Source organism: Diplotaxodon limnothrissa, linkage group LG6 (genome assembly GCF_057381915.1).
Source record: "Diplotaxodon limnothrissa isolate DT_005_m linkage group LG6, D_limnothrissa_male_GT1.1, whole genome shotgun sequence".
Classification (NCBI taxonomy): Eukaryota; Metazoa; Chordata; class Actinopteri; order Cichliformes; family Cichlidae; genus Diplotaxodon; species Diplotaxodon limnothrissa.
This window is the reverse complement of record NC_140601.1, coordinates 23527556-23544439: the sequence shown is the minus strand read 5'-3', so window position 1 is coordinate 23544439 and position 16884 is coordinate 23527556. Positions and strand designations below refer to the sequence as shown.

General features: G+C 39.8%; 1 protein-coding gene across 2 annotated transcripts; it reads left to right on the top strand.

The window, feature by feature from the left end:
- Positions 1-1121: 1121 nt before the first annotated feature.
- Positions 1122-9793, top strand: LOC146630579 (serine/threonine-protein kinase pim-2-like). Of its 2 annotated transcripts, XM_085355955.1 has the most exons (10): positions 1122-1182; positions 1818-2060; positions 7837-8079; positions 8214-8348; positions 8466-8560; positions 8702-8749; positions 8853-9071; positions 9175-9355; positions 9442-9612; positions 9702-9793. In XM_085355955.1, exons 1-10 carry the CDS (start codon positions 1122-1124, stop codon positions 9791-9793), a joined length of 1488 nt encoding a protein of 495 aa, XP_085212081.1. The 2 variants fall into 2 exon arrangements, with proteins under 2 accessions (XP_085212081.1, XP_085212083.1); XM_085355957.1 differs by lacking the exons at positions 1122-1182; positions 1818-2060 and adding an exon at positions 7146-7206.
- The last annotated feature ends 7091 nt before the right edge of the window (positions 9794-16884 follow it).

Below are 16884 nucleotides of genomic sequence, written 5' to 3'. Positions count from 1 at the left end.
TCAAACTCTGGCCCGCGGGCCAAATTTGGCCCGCAGACTAATTACATTTGGCCCGCGAAGCCATACCAAATTACTATCAGAGCTGGCCTACTGGTATTATACAGCTAATATATATATTGTCTAGTATTAGGCTTTGCTTGTTCCATATTCAGTTTTTCAGCAAAACGTTTTTGAGTCTATAAGAAAAGATTCATTCTTATATCTGGAGCAATAAATATATTTCAATAAATATTACTGTTAGCCCGCGACTTTGTTCCAGTTTTGAATTTTGGCCCACTGTGTATTTGAGTTTGACACCCCTGATATAGAGCGTTATTTAATTTATTGCTAATGCAATCATATGGCACGTTGACTTCTAAGGAAATTTTAGATGGCACTTATCATCAGAAAGGTTGCTGACTCCTGGGTTAGACCTTCATATTAATTTTTTTTTTAAACTTTTTTAAGAACGCATTTTAACATTGGACTCAAAAATAAATAAATCCCCCGCTAACAAAAAAGGCTCTTCAAGTGCCAAATTGCTTTATATTTCTTCACTTAAATATACGGCCGCAAGTAGGGCTGACATGGGCCCCAGGTTTGATGTGTTCTGCCGTAAACTGGACAAACCAACATAAGGATGGAAGCCACTGTGGGACTTTTTCAGTAAGTTGAGCATGTGTTTTATAAGTTAATCAGTAAATTAACACCAATAGCTAGTTAACCCATAGCTATTCACACAAATGAATAGCTATGAGAAAGGTGATACAACCTCAAAAACGTGGTTGTCTCTAGATTTAAAAAGAGAAAAAAAGTCCAGTAGTTACACTATATAAAAAATAAATGCACAATTTAAAAAACAAAATTTATAGGTAGGTATATCGACTTCTCATTAAATTATATGAATTATTATGGCTTTGTCTGCCATAGTGTTTTTCTTTAAACTACTTAGGAACACTTTTACTGGCAGTCGGTGATGTCACTGAAAGGCAAGGTTCTGTTGCCATAGTCTCCTGAGTTTATTTTGAAAGCTAACTTACGGAACTCGCTTAAACAGCTTAGGAAAGACAAGCGCACACATTTGAAGAAGTATTCCCTCATCACGGTGACATTTTCACTTTTAAACGGTCTCAAAAATTAACATGAAAAAGGAAACGAGAAAAAATACAAATTCAGGAGAAAAGAAAGATCCAGGAGATCAAAGTAAGTAAACAAATACATCAAATCTGGGTAAAATCCCTCAAATAACAGAATCTACTTTTCTAAAAATGTTGACAGTCTGTGTATAAAATGAAACATTTGAATCCTACCCATATGGAAAAGATATATATAAATCTTATAAAGTTTGTATCTGTCTTGTGTGAAACTTGTATGTTTTGGATACTTACTAAAACAATATATGAAAGTAATGAGAAAGTGGCCACTTTCATGAGTAAATCATATAAGCCTGATATGATTCACTGCATGAAGTAGGCCACATCTTATGCAAGTCTTTTATAAATTTGTACTATTTCTTTTCCATATGGGTATGTTTGACTGAAAATAGCATAATTACAACACGTCTAATCAAAGAAAGGTTAATGGGGCACTTTGTCTTTTGGTAAAATAATGTGACAAGTTTATTCTTGGACTCAGCAGTAAAAACAGATCAACAAGTGTCATGAAGATCTAAGTCTTAGTAGACCTAGTATGGACTCGTGTTGCTCTGTTTTTTTATCAAAAGGATAAACTTGTTATTATAATTTAACCAATACTTCCTAAAATGGCATCAAAATCCTTCCGGTCCTGATGTCGAGCACTCTTTTTCACTACTGTGTTGTTGTTGTTGTTGTTTATAGACTCTAAGAGCAGGATGGCTAAAAGAAAGGCCAGTCCTGAAAAGAAGACTCCCGTAAAAAGAGGGAGGGTCACTGAGCAGGCTGCTCCTTCCACCAGCTCAGATACACACCAGGTCAAAGCAGTGAAGCGTAAGGCCCAGCAAGATGGAGCGGGCACAACCAGTGCACCGAAGAAGATTAAACTTGCTGAGCCTACGAGTGAAGACAGGGAGCAAGCGTCTTCCTCTGTGGACACTGGTAAAGGTAGGCTAATTAGTTGAGTGAGGGGTAGATTAAGTGCACAGCTGGTTGCTCGGTTTAAGATATTAGTGTTTGGGAGATATTTTTCTGTTGTACAGTTCATTTGCTGTTATGGAGTTCTTGTTACTGATGAAAAAAAAGTGTATTTTTTGTTTCAAAATAGCTGATCTGCTCTATGCCAACATCTGCGAACAAATATAATTCTATAAAGTTGGTCTATATAGTGTGTAACTGTTGATATAGAGCGTTATTAAATTTATTGCTAATGCAATCATATGGCACGTTGACTTCTAAGGAAATTTTAGATGGCACTTATCATCAGAAAGGTTGCTGACTCCTGGGTTAGACCTTCATATTAATTTTTTTTAAAAACTTTTTTAAGAACGCATTTTAACATTGGACTCAAAAATAAATAAATCCCCCGCTAACAAAAAAGGCTCTTCAAGTGCCAAATTGCTTTATATTTCTTCACTTAAATATACGGCCGCAAGTAGGGCTGACATGGGCCCCAGGTTTGATGTGTTCTGCCGTAAACTGGACAAACCAACATAAGGATGGAAGCCACTGTGGGACTTTTTCAGTAAGTTGAGCATGTGTTTTATAAGTTAATCAGTAAATTAACACCAATAGCTAGTTAACCCATAGCTATTCACACAAATGAATAGCTATGGGAAAGGTGATAAAACCTCAAAAACGTGGTTGTCTCTAGATTTAAAAAGAGAAATAAGGTCCAGTAGTTACACTATATAAAAAAATAAATGCACAATTTAAAAAACAAAATTTATAGGTAGGTATATCGACTTCTCATTAAATTATATGAATTATTATGGCTTTGTCTGCCATAGTGTTTTTCTTTAAACTACTTAGGAGCACTTTTACTGGCAGTCGGTGATGTCACTGAAAGGCAAGGTTCTGATGCCATAGTCTCCTGAGTAGGGATGGGTACCGGTGTCGGTTCTGACATAAACGGTAGTAACCAGACCGAAAAGCAGCGCACATTTCGGTGCTTTTTTTTCCTGAGCTGTGATAAACTTCTAGCCAATCATTTTACGTTTCCGAGGATAGTAGGCGGGTCCAGGTACGTGCGTTCTTTTAGAGCAGAGCTACAGATTAAAAATGTCCAAGGCGAAGCGGTCAAAAGTCTGGCTGTACTTCACAGCAATATATGCAAACTCAGCAGCCTGCAACAAGTGCTTTAAGCTGATACTGTGATACTGTCAAAGGAGGTAACACCTCGAATCCGACGAAACACCTGGCGACGCATAGCGTTTTTTTAAAGCCGAGAAATGCGCCGTATTTGATAGCTTGCTGCGAGACCTCACACCGAGCACATCTACTGCGGGTGGGTTGCCTGTTATGCAACATCCCCCAAAAACACGAAGAGGAGAGTCCTGGCCCCTAGCCCTGCCAGTGTAGCAGAAATGATGACGGATGATGATGCAGCAGCAGCCGTTCTTCTCCGCGTGAGTAGCTTAATGTTGTTCGTGTGTAATTTACGTTGAGTAGGCTAACCACGTTATTACATTAATGCATGTAAGGTGAACTAGCAAACATCATCATAGCTACATGCAGCTGTCCTCTTGTTTGATGGCAGATACTCGCTTCACCCTGGCCAAAAAGGCTAAAAAGACCCAAGAAAAAGTGGAAAACAGTTAAACATGAGAGGTTTAGGACAAAGTTTGTGTTTTTTCCATTGATTAAGCACTGCTTCCAGCCAAGAGTGATGCCATATATGCCCCATAGCTGCAGAAAAGGCTAACATTGTTATCTTTTTACAAAAAACAGCTGAACATGAGAGGTTTTTGGACCAATTTTGTGCTCTCCATTCTTTAAGCACCGGTTTGAGCACCGTTTGAGCACCGGCACCGTTTCAAAAGTACCGGTTTGGCACCGGTATCGGATAAAACCGAAACGATACCCATCCCTACTCCTGAGTTTATTTTGAAAGCTCACTTACGGAACTCGCTTAAACAGCTTAGGAAAGACAAGCGCACACATTTGAAGAAGTATTCCCTCATCACGGTGACATTTTCCATTTTACAAGGTCTCAAAAATTAACATGAAAAAGGAAACGAGAAAAAATACAAATTCAGGAGAAAAGAAAGATCCAGGAGATCAAAGTAAGTAAACAAATACATCAAATCTGGGTAAAATCCCTCAAATAACAGAATCTACTTTTCTAAAAATGTTGACAGTCTGTGTATAAAATGAAACATTTGAATCCTACCCATATGGAAAAGATATATATAAATCTTATAAAGTTTGTATCTGTCTTGTGTGAAACTTGTATGTTTTGGATACTTACTAAAACAATATATGAAAGTAATGAGAAAGTGGCCACTTTCATGAGTAAATCATATAAGCCTGATATGATTCACTGTATGAAGTAGGCCACATCTTACGCAAGTCTTTTATAAATTTGTACCATTTCTTTTCCATATGGGTATGTTTGACTGAAAACAACATAATTACAACACGTCTAATCAAAGAAAGGTTAATGGGGCACTTTGTCTTTTGGTAAAATAATGTGACAAGTTTATTCTTGGACTCAGCAGTAAAAACAGATCAACAAGTGTCATGAAGATCTAAGTCTTAGTAGACCTAGTATGGACTCGTGTTGCTCTGTTTTTTTATCAAAAGGATAAACTTGTTATTATAATTTAACCAATACTTCCTAAAATGGCATCAAAATCCTTCCAGTCCTGATGTCGAGCACTCTTTTTCACTACTGTGTTGTTGTTGTTGTTGTTGTTTATAGACTCTAAGAGCAGGGTGGCTAAAAGAAAGGCCAGTCCTGAAAAGAAGACCCCCGTAAAAAGAGGGAGGGTCACTGAGCAGGCTGCTCCTTCCACCAGCTCAGATACACACCAGGTCAAAGCAGTGAAGCGTAAGGCCCAGCAAGATGGAGCGGGCACAACCAGTGCACCGAAGAAGATTAAACTTGCTGAGCCTACGAGTGAAGACAGGGAGCAAGCGTCTTCCTCCGTGGACACTGGTAAAGGTAGGCTAATTAGTTGAGTGAGGGGTAGATTAAGTGCACAGCTGGTTGCTCGGTTTAAGATATTAGTGTTTGGGAGATACTTTTCTGTTGTACAGTTCATTTGCTGTTATGGAGTTCTTGTTACTGATGAAAAAAAAGTGTATTTTTTGTTTCAAAATAGCTGATCTGCTCTATGCCAACATCTGCGAACAAATATAATTCTATAAAGTTGGTCTATATAGTGTGTAACTGTTGATATAGAGCGTTATTAAATTTATTGCTAATGCAATCATATGGCACGTTGACTTCTAAGGAAATTTTAGATGGCACTTATCATCAGAAAGGTTGCTGACTCCTGGGTTAGACCTTCATATTAATTTTTTTTTTAAACTTTTTTAAGAACGCATTTTAACATTGGACTCAAAAATAAATAAATCCCCCGCTAACAAAAAAGGCTCTTCAAGTGCCAAATTGCTTTATATTTCTTCACTTAAATATACGGCCGCAAGTAGGGCTGACATGGGCCCCAGGTTTGATGTGTTTTGCCGTAAACTGGACAAACCAACATAAGGATGGAAGCCACTGTGGGACTTTTTCAGTAAGTTGAGCATGTGTTTTATAAGTTAATCAGTAAATTAACACCAATAGCTAGTTAACCCATAGCTATTCACACAAATGAATAGCTATGGGAAAGGTGATACAACCTCAAAAACGTGGTTGTCTCTAGATTTAAAAAGAGAAATAAGGTCCAGTAGTTACACTATATAAAAAAATAAATGCACAATTTAAAAAACAAAATTTATAGGTAGGTATATCGACTTCTCATTAAATTATATGAATTATTATGGCTTTGTCTGCCATAGTGTTTTTCTTTAAACTACTTAGGAGCACTTTTACTGGCAGTCGGTGATGTCACTGAAAGGCAAGGTTCTGATGCCATAGTCTCCTGAGTAGGGATGGGTACCGGTGTCCGGTGCCATGATGGCACCGGTTCTGACATAAACGGTAGTAACCAGACCGAAAAGCAGCGCACATTTCGGTGCTTTATTTCGGTGCTTTTTTTTCCTGAGCTGTGATAAACTTCTAGCCAATCATTTTACGTTTCCGAGGATAGTAGGCGGGTCCAGGTACGTGCGTTCTTTTAGAGCAGAGCTACAGATTAAAAATGTCCAAGGCGAAGCGGTCAAAAGTCTGGCTGTACTTCACAGCAATATATGCAAACTCAGCAGCCTGCAACAAGTGCTTTAAGCTGATACTGTGATACTGTCAAAGGAGGTAACACCTCGAATCCGACGAAACACCTGGCGACGCATAGCGTTTTTTTAAAGCCGAGAAATGCGCCGTATTTGATAGCTTGCTGCGAGACCTCACACCGAGCACATCTACTGCGGGTGGGTTGCCTGTTATGCAACATCCCCCAAAAACACGAAGAGGAGAGTCCTGGCCCCTAGCCCTGCCAGTGTAGCAGAAATGATGACGGATGATGATGCAGCAGCAGCCGTTCTTCTCTGCGTGAGTAGCTTAATGTTGTTCGTGTGTAATTTACGTTGAGTAGGCTAACCACGTTATTACATTAATGCATGTAAGGTGAACTAGCAAACATCATCATAGCTACATGCAGCTGTCCTCTTGTTTGATGGCAGATACTCGCTTCACCCTGGCCAAAAAGGCTAAAAAGACCCAAGAAAAAGTGGAAAACAGTTAAACATGAGAGGTTTAGGACAAAGTTTGTGTTTTTTCCATTGATTAAGCACTGCTTCCAGCCAAGAGTGATGCCATATATGCCCCATAGCTGCAGAAAAGGCTAACATTGTTATCTTTTTACAAAAAACAGCTGAACATGAGAGGTTTTTGGACCAATTTTGTGCTCTCCATTCTTTAAGCACCGGTTTGAGCACCGTTTGAGCACCGGCACCGTTTCAAAAGTACCGGTTTGGCACCGGTATCGGATAAAACCGAAACGATACCCATCCCTACTCCTGAGTTTATTTTGAAAGCTCACTTACGGAACTCGCTTAAACAGCTTAGGAAAGACAAGCGCACACATTTGAAGAAGTATTCCCTCATCACGGTGACATTTTCCATTTTACAAGGTCTCAAAAATTAACATGAAAAAGGAAACGAGAAAAAATACAAATTCAGGAGAAAAGAAAGATCCAGGAGATCAAAGTAAGTAAACAAATACATCAAATCTGGGTAAAATCCCTCAAATAACAGAATCTACTTTTCTAAAAATGTTGACAGTCTGTGTATAAAATGAAACATTTGAATCCTACCCATATGGAAAAGATATATATAAATCTTATAAAGTTTGTATCTGTCTTGTGTGAAACTTGTATGTTTTGGATACTTACTAAAACAATATATGAAAGTAATGAGAAAGTGGCCACTTTCATGAGTAAATCATATAAGCCTGATATGATTCACTGCATGAAGTAGGCCACATCTTACGCAAGTCTTTTATAAATTTGTACCATTTCTTTTCCATATGGGTATGTTTGACTGAAAATAGCATAATTACAACACGTCTAATCAAAGAAAGGTTAATGGGGCACTTTGTCTTTTGGTAAAATAATGTGACAAGTTTATTCTTGGACTCAGCAGTAAAAACAGATCAACAAGTGTCATGAAGATCTAAGTCTTAGTAGACCTAGTATGGACTCGTGTTGCTCTGTTTTTATCAAAAGGATAAACTTGTTATTATAATTTAACCAATACTTCCTAAAATGGCATCAAAATCCTTCCAGTCCTGATGTCGAGCACTCTTTTTCACTACTGTGTTGTTGTTGTTGTTTATAGACTCTAAGAGCAGGATGGCTAAAAGAAAGGCCAGTCCTGAAAAGAAGACCCCCGTAAAAAGAAGGAGGGTCACTGAGCAGGCTGCTCCTTCCACCAGCTCAGATACACACCAGGTCAAAGCAGTGAAGCGTAAGGCCCAGCAAGATGGAGCGGGCACAACCAGTGCACCGAAGAAGATTAAACTTGCTGAGCCTACGAGTGAAGACAGGGAGCAAGCGTCTTCCTCCGTGGACACTGGTAAAGGTAGGCTAATTAGTTGAGTGAGGGGTAGATTAAGTGCACAGCTAGTTGCTCGGTTTAAGATATTAGTGTTTGGGAGATATTTGTGTGTATGATCTAATACGCTGATGTGCTTTTGCTGTTTTCCACATCTGCAGACTGCAGTCAAAACACAAAGGGGTGCACAAAAAATGGCAGAAACAAGTCTGCGGGAGACAGCAAAGAGTCACCCAAGAAAAAGAAAAAGGACAAAACCAAAAACGTCGTCCAAAATCCAGCAGCCGACCAGCAACGTAAGTAGCAAGCAGCTTGGCTTTTATACTCAGGTGAAGAGCAAAATGAACATTTAGGGTACAGCAGAGAGTAATTTGTGTCACAGCTGTAGTAAAACAACATTTGGGTCTTTTCAGGGGAATACCAAGCCAGATATGTGCAGGAGCACCATCTAGGAAATGGCGGCTGTGGAGCAGTGTTTGCTGGCTACAGGATAACAGATCATTTCCCAGTAAGTGTTCAGATGGTGGGAGTAAGACAGGCAGTAATGCAGATAACGGATAATATCGTCAGCTGAGCATTAAAGGTGCCGTTTTACACCTTTAATGATGTCATACTGAGGAAATGCTCACCAATGCTCTGTGTCTTTTAGGTAGCCATCAAACACGTTCCCAAGAACAGAATCCCCATCAAAGTGACGGTAAGTGTGCAACACTTGAACTGTTTTTACATTCCTGGACTGAGTGCAGCGTTCACCTGTGAAACATCTGTTCCTCATCATCCACTTTGTTGTAATATATCAGGATGAAAACGGGAAGGAAGTCTCAGTGGAAGTGGCCATTTTGCTGAAGCTTGCAGCTGAAGCAGATGGATCAGTGGGAACGTCGGCTCCTGTGTCTCTGTTGGACTGGTTTGACTTTGGCACAGAGCTGATCCTGGTGCAGGAGAGACCTGTCCCCGCGGTGGACCTGTTTGAATACATAAGAGAAAATGGAGGATGTTTACCAGAAGGAAAGGCCAAGGTAAGTTGACTGGAAGAGCCTTAGACTGTACAGCACTGAAAGCACAGAGTATCAGAGAAGCATCAACCTGTTGACTCATTACTGTCTTTTTCATCTTTTCCAGGTCATTCTGAAGCAACTGGTTGATGCAGCAAAGGACCTGGAAGAGAAACACATCTTTCACCGGGACATCAAGAGTGACAACATTCTGATTGAGACCGGCTCAGATGTGCCTCGAGTTCGTATCATTGACTTTGGCCTGAGCTGCTTTGCTACGGAGCAATCGCAGTTCTGCTTCTTCTATGGTAACATATTCAGCTCCTGCTCTTCACAGATGTAGCAATTTGTGCCTTTTGTTTTAGAAGAAATTGTAATTGTGTCTGTTTATTAGGTACACCTATCCACAGCCCTCCCGAATGTTACTGGGGCAAAAAATACAGGCCTGGACCCACCACGGTGTGGCAAATGGGAGTGGTGCTGTACGAAGCGCTTCATGTGGGGGACTTTAATATCATGACGTTCATTGAAAACGAACTGAAATTCAACGAGCATCTGTCCCCACGTAAGAAAACATCACACTTCAAGATTCACTGATGGCTTGGATCACTGGAACTATCATCTTCATCTTTTCTCTCCTTTCTTTCTTTCCAGACTGCCGGAATTTCCTGGATGCGTGTTTAACCGATGTCCCGGAGAAGCGCCCAACGCTGGGGGACCTCCAGCGTCACCCCTGGCTCAGATAAACCCATCTCTCACACACACACATTTCATATATTATCATATAAGTGTGATACGTGACCTAACTTTCTTTTTTTGTCTTTCTTTCATTTTTTTGGTTTTTTTTAACAGGAAAAGGTTGTTTTTTGGGTTTTTTTGGCCAATTCTAAATTTTGCTATCCTGAAATTCCTGTAACCCCCCCAGCCATCCCAGGAAAGGGGATCTCTCTTTGAATTGGCTTTCCCGAGGTTTCTTCCCATCATTCTGGCCCCCCGGGGAGTTTTTCCTCGTCTTCATAGAGAGCTTGGGCTGGGTCAGGAGCTTCATCAAAATTGGCCTTATTTGATTAGGTTAATGTAATAAAATTACGTTGATGTAATCAAAATTAGTAAAAATCAAAAGATTTAACTTAAACTTCCATTAAAACTTGTTTAACTCAACTTTGCTGAGAATACTCTTTCATTACCATGTCAAGGATTGTTTTTTACTCATGATGCATTTTGACAAGTAAGAAAACTGAAAACTCAATCAGGTTAAAGTATGCACAACGAAAGTCACACTGTCACTGCTCTGAAGACTTGCATCTGTTGCCCTAACCTCTAATGCGTCTCAACAGATTTCCTGGATCTAACAGAGGTTGCAACAGTTTTTCCTTCCCACTGTTGCTGATTGTTTGCTCATAGTGGGCTCTCTGATTGGTGGGATTCATTTTCTAATAGTATAGGGTCTCTGCCTTCCAATGTAAAGTGCCTCTAGACAACAGATGTGACTTGTTGCTATAGTTAAGGTTGAATTGAATCATTAATGTCCATTCAGTAGTGAAAATTTTATATTTCTTAATAGGGGTGGGTTTTGATGATCGATTTATCGATTAAAATCGATTCTGGCTTGGATAACGTGATATCGATTCATTAAAACCTGAATCGATTTTTAAATAGAAATTTATTTTGCCCGAAACGCCAGAATCTCAGGTTAAACCTCACAAAATTTCTACAACCACCAAACCGCTAAAACAGTAAATGAGAGCAGATACACGGATTCTGCACAAAGATGTAAACACAAAACGCGGACCCGACGGATCAGAATCACTGAGATGTGGCTTTCTCACCCGCCGGCACGTACGCTTAGCTGTGTCTCTAATCAAACCTCTGTAACTTTGCTCTGCTTCACTTCGTTTTTGACTGCACAATATTTTTAATGTCATCTGCTATAAAAACCCAGACCAAGTCTCGCAAGCGTCAGCTTTCTTTTTATAGATATAAAAATATAGATATGTACTGATAAGTGATCAGAATTATAATATTTCTGACTGTCTGAGGCAAAATTTCCCTGATTCAAATCGAATCGAAACAAATCAAATCGTGGATCGAATCGATTCGGGACCTTGTGAATCGGAATCGAATCGATTCTAGAAATCAGTGACGATACCCAGCCATATTTCTTAATATCCATCTATACTCAATGTGAATTCCATAAATTTAATAGAGCTGTTTGACTGATCACCTAATGTGTGACAAAAGAATCCACTGTGATGCTAATGACCGTCTGCGCTCTCTTACCTGTCTGTAAAAGTTGGCCTTGTCTCTCTCACTCTGCCTTCTCTCACTCGTTTCCCAGTCCAGTCACGCCTCTCTCCTCTGTTGCAGAAGTTCCAGCCTGTGCTCTTCCTGTGTTCCACATGCCCGACTGTTTCTCTGCCCCCTGGTTTCCCACGGCACCTGTGCAGAGTTTCTGTTAATGACCGTGCTCCTGTTTAAGTTGATTCCTCTCATGAATAAATCTTGTAAATATTTCAAGTGATTGAGTCTGCTCTTAGGTCCAACTGCACTCTCATTTCCAGTTTGTGACATGGGCTTTTCTTTCTTTCCTTTGCATTATTGTCAGGTCTTTACCTTTCAATATAAAGTGCATAGGAGGCAAACGTTGTTGTGATGTTGGCGCTACATTAATAAAAGTGACTTGAAATTGAATAAGTGCAAGAAGACACAGCTGAGCTCAATCTAAATAATAGAGCAATTGAAAATAAAACTAAAGGCAAAGTACAAGAGACAAAAAACTGAAAACAGAAACTGAACTAATTACACACAGAGACAAGAGACTAACACTCAACTAGTCATAGAAACACAGGGGAGGTTACAGCTAATCAAAACACACCGAAATATCAAATTCAAAGAATTCTTCCCCTCAACCACAACCGCTCACAGCAGATGGCTGCCCCTCTCTGAGCAAGACATGTCCGTCAATGCACATATTAAACAAATATGTAGGACTGCTTTCTTCCATTTGGGCAACATCTCTAAAATTAGAAATATCCTGTCTCAGAGTGACGCTGAACTAGTTCATGCATTTATTACTTCTAGGCTGGACTACTGTAATTCATTACTATCAGGAAGTCCTAGAAACTCCCTGAAAAGCCTTCAGTTATCCAAAATGCTGCAGCAAGAGTCCTAACAGGGACTAGAAAGAGAGAGCAGATTTCTCCTGTATTGGCTTCCCTGCATTGGCTCCCTGTTAAATCTAGAATTGAATTCAAAATCCTGCTCCTCACATTCAAGGTCTTAAATAATCAGCCCTTATCTTATCTTAATGACCTTGTAGTGCCATATCACCCTATTAGAGCACTTTGCTCTCGCACTCCAGGCCTACTTGTTGTTCTTAGAGTATTTAAAAGTAGAATGGGAGGCAGAGCCTTCAGTTTTCAGGCCCCTCTTCTGTGGAACCAGCTTCCAGTTTGGATTCGGGAGACAGACACTATCTCTACTTTTAAGATTAGGCTTAAAACTTTCCTTTTTGCTAAAGCATATAGTTAGGGCTGGACCAGGTGACCCTGAATCCTCCCTTTGTTATGCTGCAATAGACATAGGCTGCTGGGGATTCCCATGATGCATTGAGTTTTTCCTTTCTAGTCACCTTTCTCACTCACTATGTGTTAACGTGATATAATTTGAAGCATGCGCGGTAACGATATATATCGTGATATATTCTTTTCCACAACGTATTTTCCACGCTATAAAGCACACTTAAAATCCTTTCATTTTCTCAAAAATCGAGAGTGCGCCTTATGTATGAATTCTGGTTGTGCTTACTGACCTCGAACCGATTTGGGCGTGCAGAGATCTGTTAAATTAATGTAGTTTACAGTGATTGGAATATCTATGCTACACCTCTGTGTTTGCATTTTGCAACAGCATGTAGACAATTTTTAAAATGCAGGGCGAGTCGCCGTTTTGCCTTTTTTTTTTTTCCAGGAAATGGTAGTAAATAGACAAAATATTCTGTCTGCACACAGACCAGACTGCAGGTCTGTAGCTTCTAATATCGTAATACTTGCCAATTTTCATGCATTGTGCAGAAGAGGGACTCAAAGTCGAAACCACTGTTCCTGTCTTACGTTTGAAGTAGTCACAGAGGACAAGTACTTCTACAATGTTAGTACTTATAGTAATTGCAGGTAAGGCTTTGATTTCTGGATCTTTTATAGCATCCTGTAACGTTCATGAACACTATGCTAAATGCAGCATGCTCACATGATGGAGTCTGGAGTATGGCTTAGCACTGGAGCTTGCTTTGGTGTACCAATGTACCGCATATCTGAATGTTAAACAGTGTTCACCATAATGATGCCATCAGAATGGTCCAGCAGAAAATTAATTTACTTTGTTATTTCATTTAAAAAAAATCTAATCATCAACATTATGCTTGGTTTCTGCTACAAAAACAGGTGAGTATTTAATATTCTTATTACTAAATCTTATGACTTAATTTTACTTGTAAAAATATGTCAGTACAGTTCAGGTGAATGGACACAGTGACCTTTTGGGACTGGACTGGACCCCCAGGGCATGTGCAAAACCCCTATGCTAATGATATAGTTTCCCTGGTTCCTTTGACAGAAAACGTACTGGATTTCTAATATCAGTCATATCACCACTAAATAAAGAAAATGGCAATTTCAGGCAATTTTAGACATCAATTAAAGCAAATCAAAGCAAAAATATACAAAAATATAACAAAACAACCAACCAACAAAAAAACAAAGACACGGAAACTAGAAGTACAAAATTATAACTAACTTCAGTGAGTGTTCGCGAGAGTACTCTGGCATCCAGAGTCGAAAGAAATGCATGAAGTTAGTCTAATTGATCATTCATCATGTGAGTGTGATTGGTTGTCTGTCTCTTTGTGTTAGCCCTGATTGATTGGTGACCTGCACACAGTACACCCTTCCTCTTGCCCTGTGGCAGCTGGGATAGTCCAACGCTGGAGGTTGCTGCTTGGACAAAGTACATAATAACAAATATGTGCACGTTATGTTTCAAGCAAACTTGCAAAATTAAATGTGCAAAATTTTTGTATTCAAATTTTAAAAATATGAATCATTTTCAGGTAGGATTAAAAACAAACAAACAAAAAAAACCTTTGAAGGTCCCCAAAGTCATTGATCCTGTGAAAATACTGAGCATGAGTGGAAAATCTGAAGCCAATTCCAAAATCAAAGTAAAATCATTGTTAAACCCCTGAAGAAGTCATCGTTCCTTGTAAACAAGTGTTTTAATTCCTCTGTTCATCCCTTTTCTAATTATGGAAAACATGTCTGTCATGCAGTAAAAGTGCAGTTGACTTATCTGATCTTGTTTTATCTCTCATGTGGAAGCTACACATTCAGTTCACCACCAGCAGGACGATTTTCAAACGGTGTGTTTTGAAATCTGAATTCAAAGATCAAAAGCGTGTTCCCATCGAGGGGACTGGGCAGATCATCAATGGTTAGAGGCAACTACTGACCTCGTGTCCAATCCAGTCTGTCAGCTGTCAAATGAAAACCATTCCTTCTTTAAAGTACTCTCTCTGCACATTATACCTATAGTGTGTAAACCACTTTTTCATTGCAATCACAAGAACATTGTGTTTGAACCTCATCGGGAAAAGTGGGGGCTTTTGTTAGCAGGCTTGTCACGTTATCTATTCAGGACAGTAACACATCAGGCTGCCTGCATTTGTTCTTGTGGTATGGATTTTGTTTGGATTTGTTGCTGTCCAGGGTCCTGCTTCAATCCTCGCCACGAGGAAGCTGCAGAGCAAGGCAAGTAGGTAAAGAAATATATAGGACGTGAGGTGCAGGATGAAGCAGATTATTTGAAAGGTATGCTGCCTGCTGTGAAATATATATGAAGGCTTTGAAAGCATAGATCCATGTCAAGGCTGTGCACATATTTACAGCACTTTTTTTCTCTTACTGAGCACTCAAAGAGCCTCTGCATTCCTCATTCACATGTTCACACACATATTTATACCACACTTTAATCGCTGCACTTTATCATGCACAAACTTACACTTTTGGTGCAGAAAACTAAATGTTTAATAAAAACATAGGACAAAATATATTAAATGTATTCACTTGTTCTTCACTTTTTCCACATTGTGTCATGTTACAACCTTATTCCAAAAAGGATGACATTAATTTATTCATCTCAAAATCCTACACACAATACCAGATAACAATGAAAGTTAACAAATTCTTTAAAACCAAAAACCAAAGATGTAACATGTACAAAAGTATTCACAGCCTTTGTCATGATACGTTTTCCCCTGATCACTACATGATAGGGGTCCAACTGCATTACTTTCAGTTGATTGGGCAAAGTTAAAGTTGACACGTCATGTCAGAACACAAACCAGGCCAGGGAATTGTCCAGCAACTGAGACAGGATCATATCAATGCACAGATCTGATAGATACATACAGAAAAAGATACAGAAAAAAATCTGTAGCATTGTCCCAGTGAGCACAGTGCCCTCCATCATTTGGTAAAGGAAGAAGTTTGAAACCAGCAGGACTATTCCTGTAGCCTGCTGCCAGGCCAATCTGAGCAATCAGGACAGAAGGCCCTTAGTCAGGGAGGTGACCAAGAACCCACTGGCCACTCTGACAGAGCTCTAGTGTGGCTCTGTGGAAAGAAGTGAAAGTTCTAGAAGGACAGCCATTTCTGCAGCACTACACCAATCAGGCCTGTATGATAGAGTGGCCAAACAGAAGCCACTTTTCAGTAAAAGTCACATGACAGCCCATCTGCAGTTTGCCAAACAAAAATTCTCTGGTCTCATGTCTGGAGGAAACCAGGCACTGCTCATCACCTGGCAAATACCATCCCCAGAGTGAAGCATGGTGGAGGCAGTATCAATTCTATAGCGATGTTTTTTCAGCATCAACAGGCAGACTAGTCAGGTTAGAGGGAAAGATGAACGCAGCAATGTAAAGAAACATCCTTGATGATAACCTGCCACAGAGCGCTCTGGAGGTGAAAAATGAATTGAATCCATTTTATATGACAAAACGTGCAACAAATGAAGCGCTGTGAATACTTTCTGGATGCACTACAAAGAAAAACAAATATCTATAGGTAAACCTTTAAAAATGATTCTGAACTTTTTTTATTTACTTAAATAATACATTTCATCTTTTTAACATATCAGTAGAAATTAAAATGAAATGCTTTCATTTTAATTTTATTCATCTGATAGATTTCAAACCACTAGTAGACAGGAGCCCATTCACAAAAATGTATTTTGGGTGATAAATGAAGAATTTTGGCTGATAAATATATTGCACTAGGGCTGCCACAATTAGTCGACTAGTCACGATTACGTCGACTATCAAAATCGTCGACAACTGATTTAATAGTCGACGCGTCATTTGAAGGACACAGGAGGATTTAAGAGTGTAATAACGGACTGAAACAGAAGATGGCAGCACTGCATGTACAAGGATGCCAGCTGCCGTTAAACCCCGAAGAAGAAGAAGAAGTAGCTCTGTCCCAGAATTCATAGCGCAGCCCAGCTCAGTTTCCAACAATGGCAGCAGCTAGTTAGTTTTAATATTACTCTTATTATTCTTTCTGGGTCATAAAATGGGGAGATCGTGGCTCAAGAGTTGGGAGTTCGCCTTGTAATTGGAAGGTTGCCGGTTCGAGCCCCGGCTCGGACAGTCTCGGTCGTTGTGTCCTTGGGCAAGACACTTCACCCGTTGCCTACTGGTGGTGGTCAGAGGGTCCGGTGGCGCCAGTGTCCGGCAGCCTCGCCTCTGTCAGTGCGCCCCAGGGTGGCTGTGGCTACAATG

What these genes read in the sequence shown, in the direction of transcription:
- LOC146630579 (XM_085355955.1), top strand. Translation starts at nt 1,122, where the DNA reads ATGAAAAAGGAAACGAGAAAAAATACAAATTCAGGAGAAAAGAAAGAT. An exon ending in GGATAACAGATCATTTCCCA is followed by an intron (nt 8,561 to 8,701) that starts GTAAGTGTTCAG and finishes TGTGTCTTTTAG; the next exon opens with GTAGCCATCAAACACGTTCC. An exon ending in CAACGAGCATCTGTCCCCAC is followed by an intron (nt 9,613 to 9,701) that starts GTAAGAAAACAT and finishes CTTTCTTTCCAG; the next exon opens with ACTGCCGGAATTTCCTGGAT.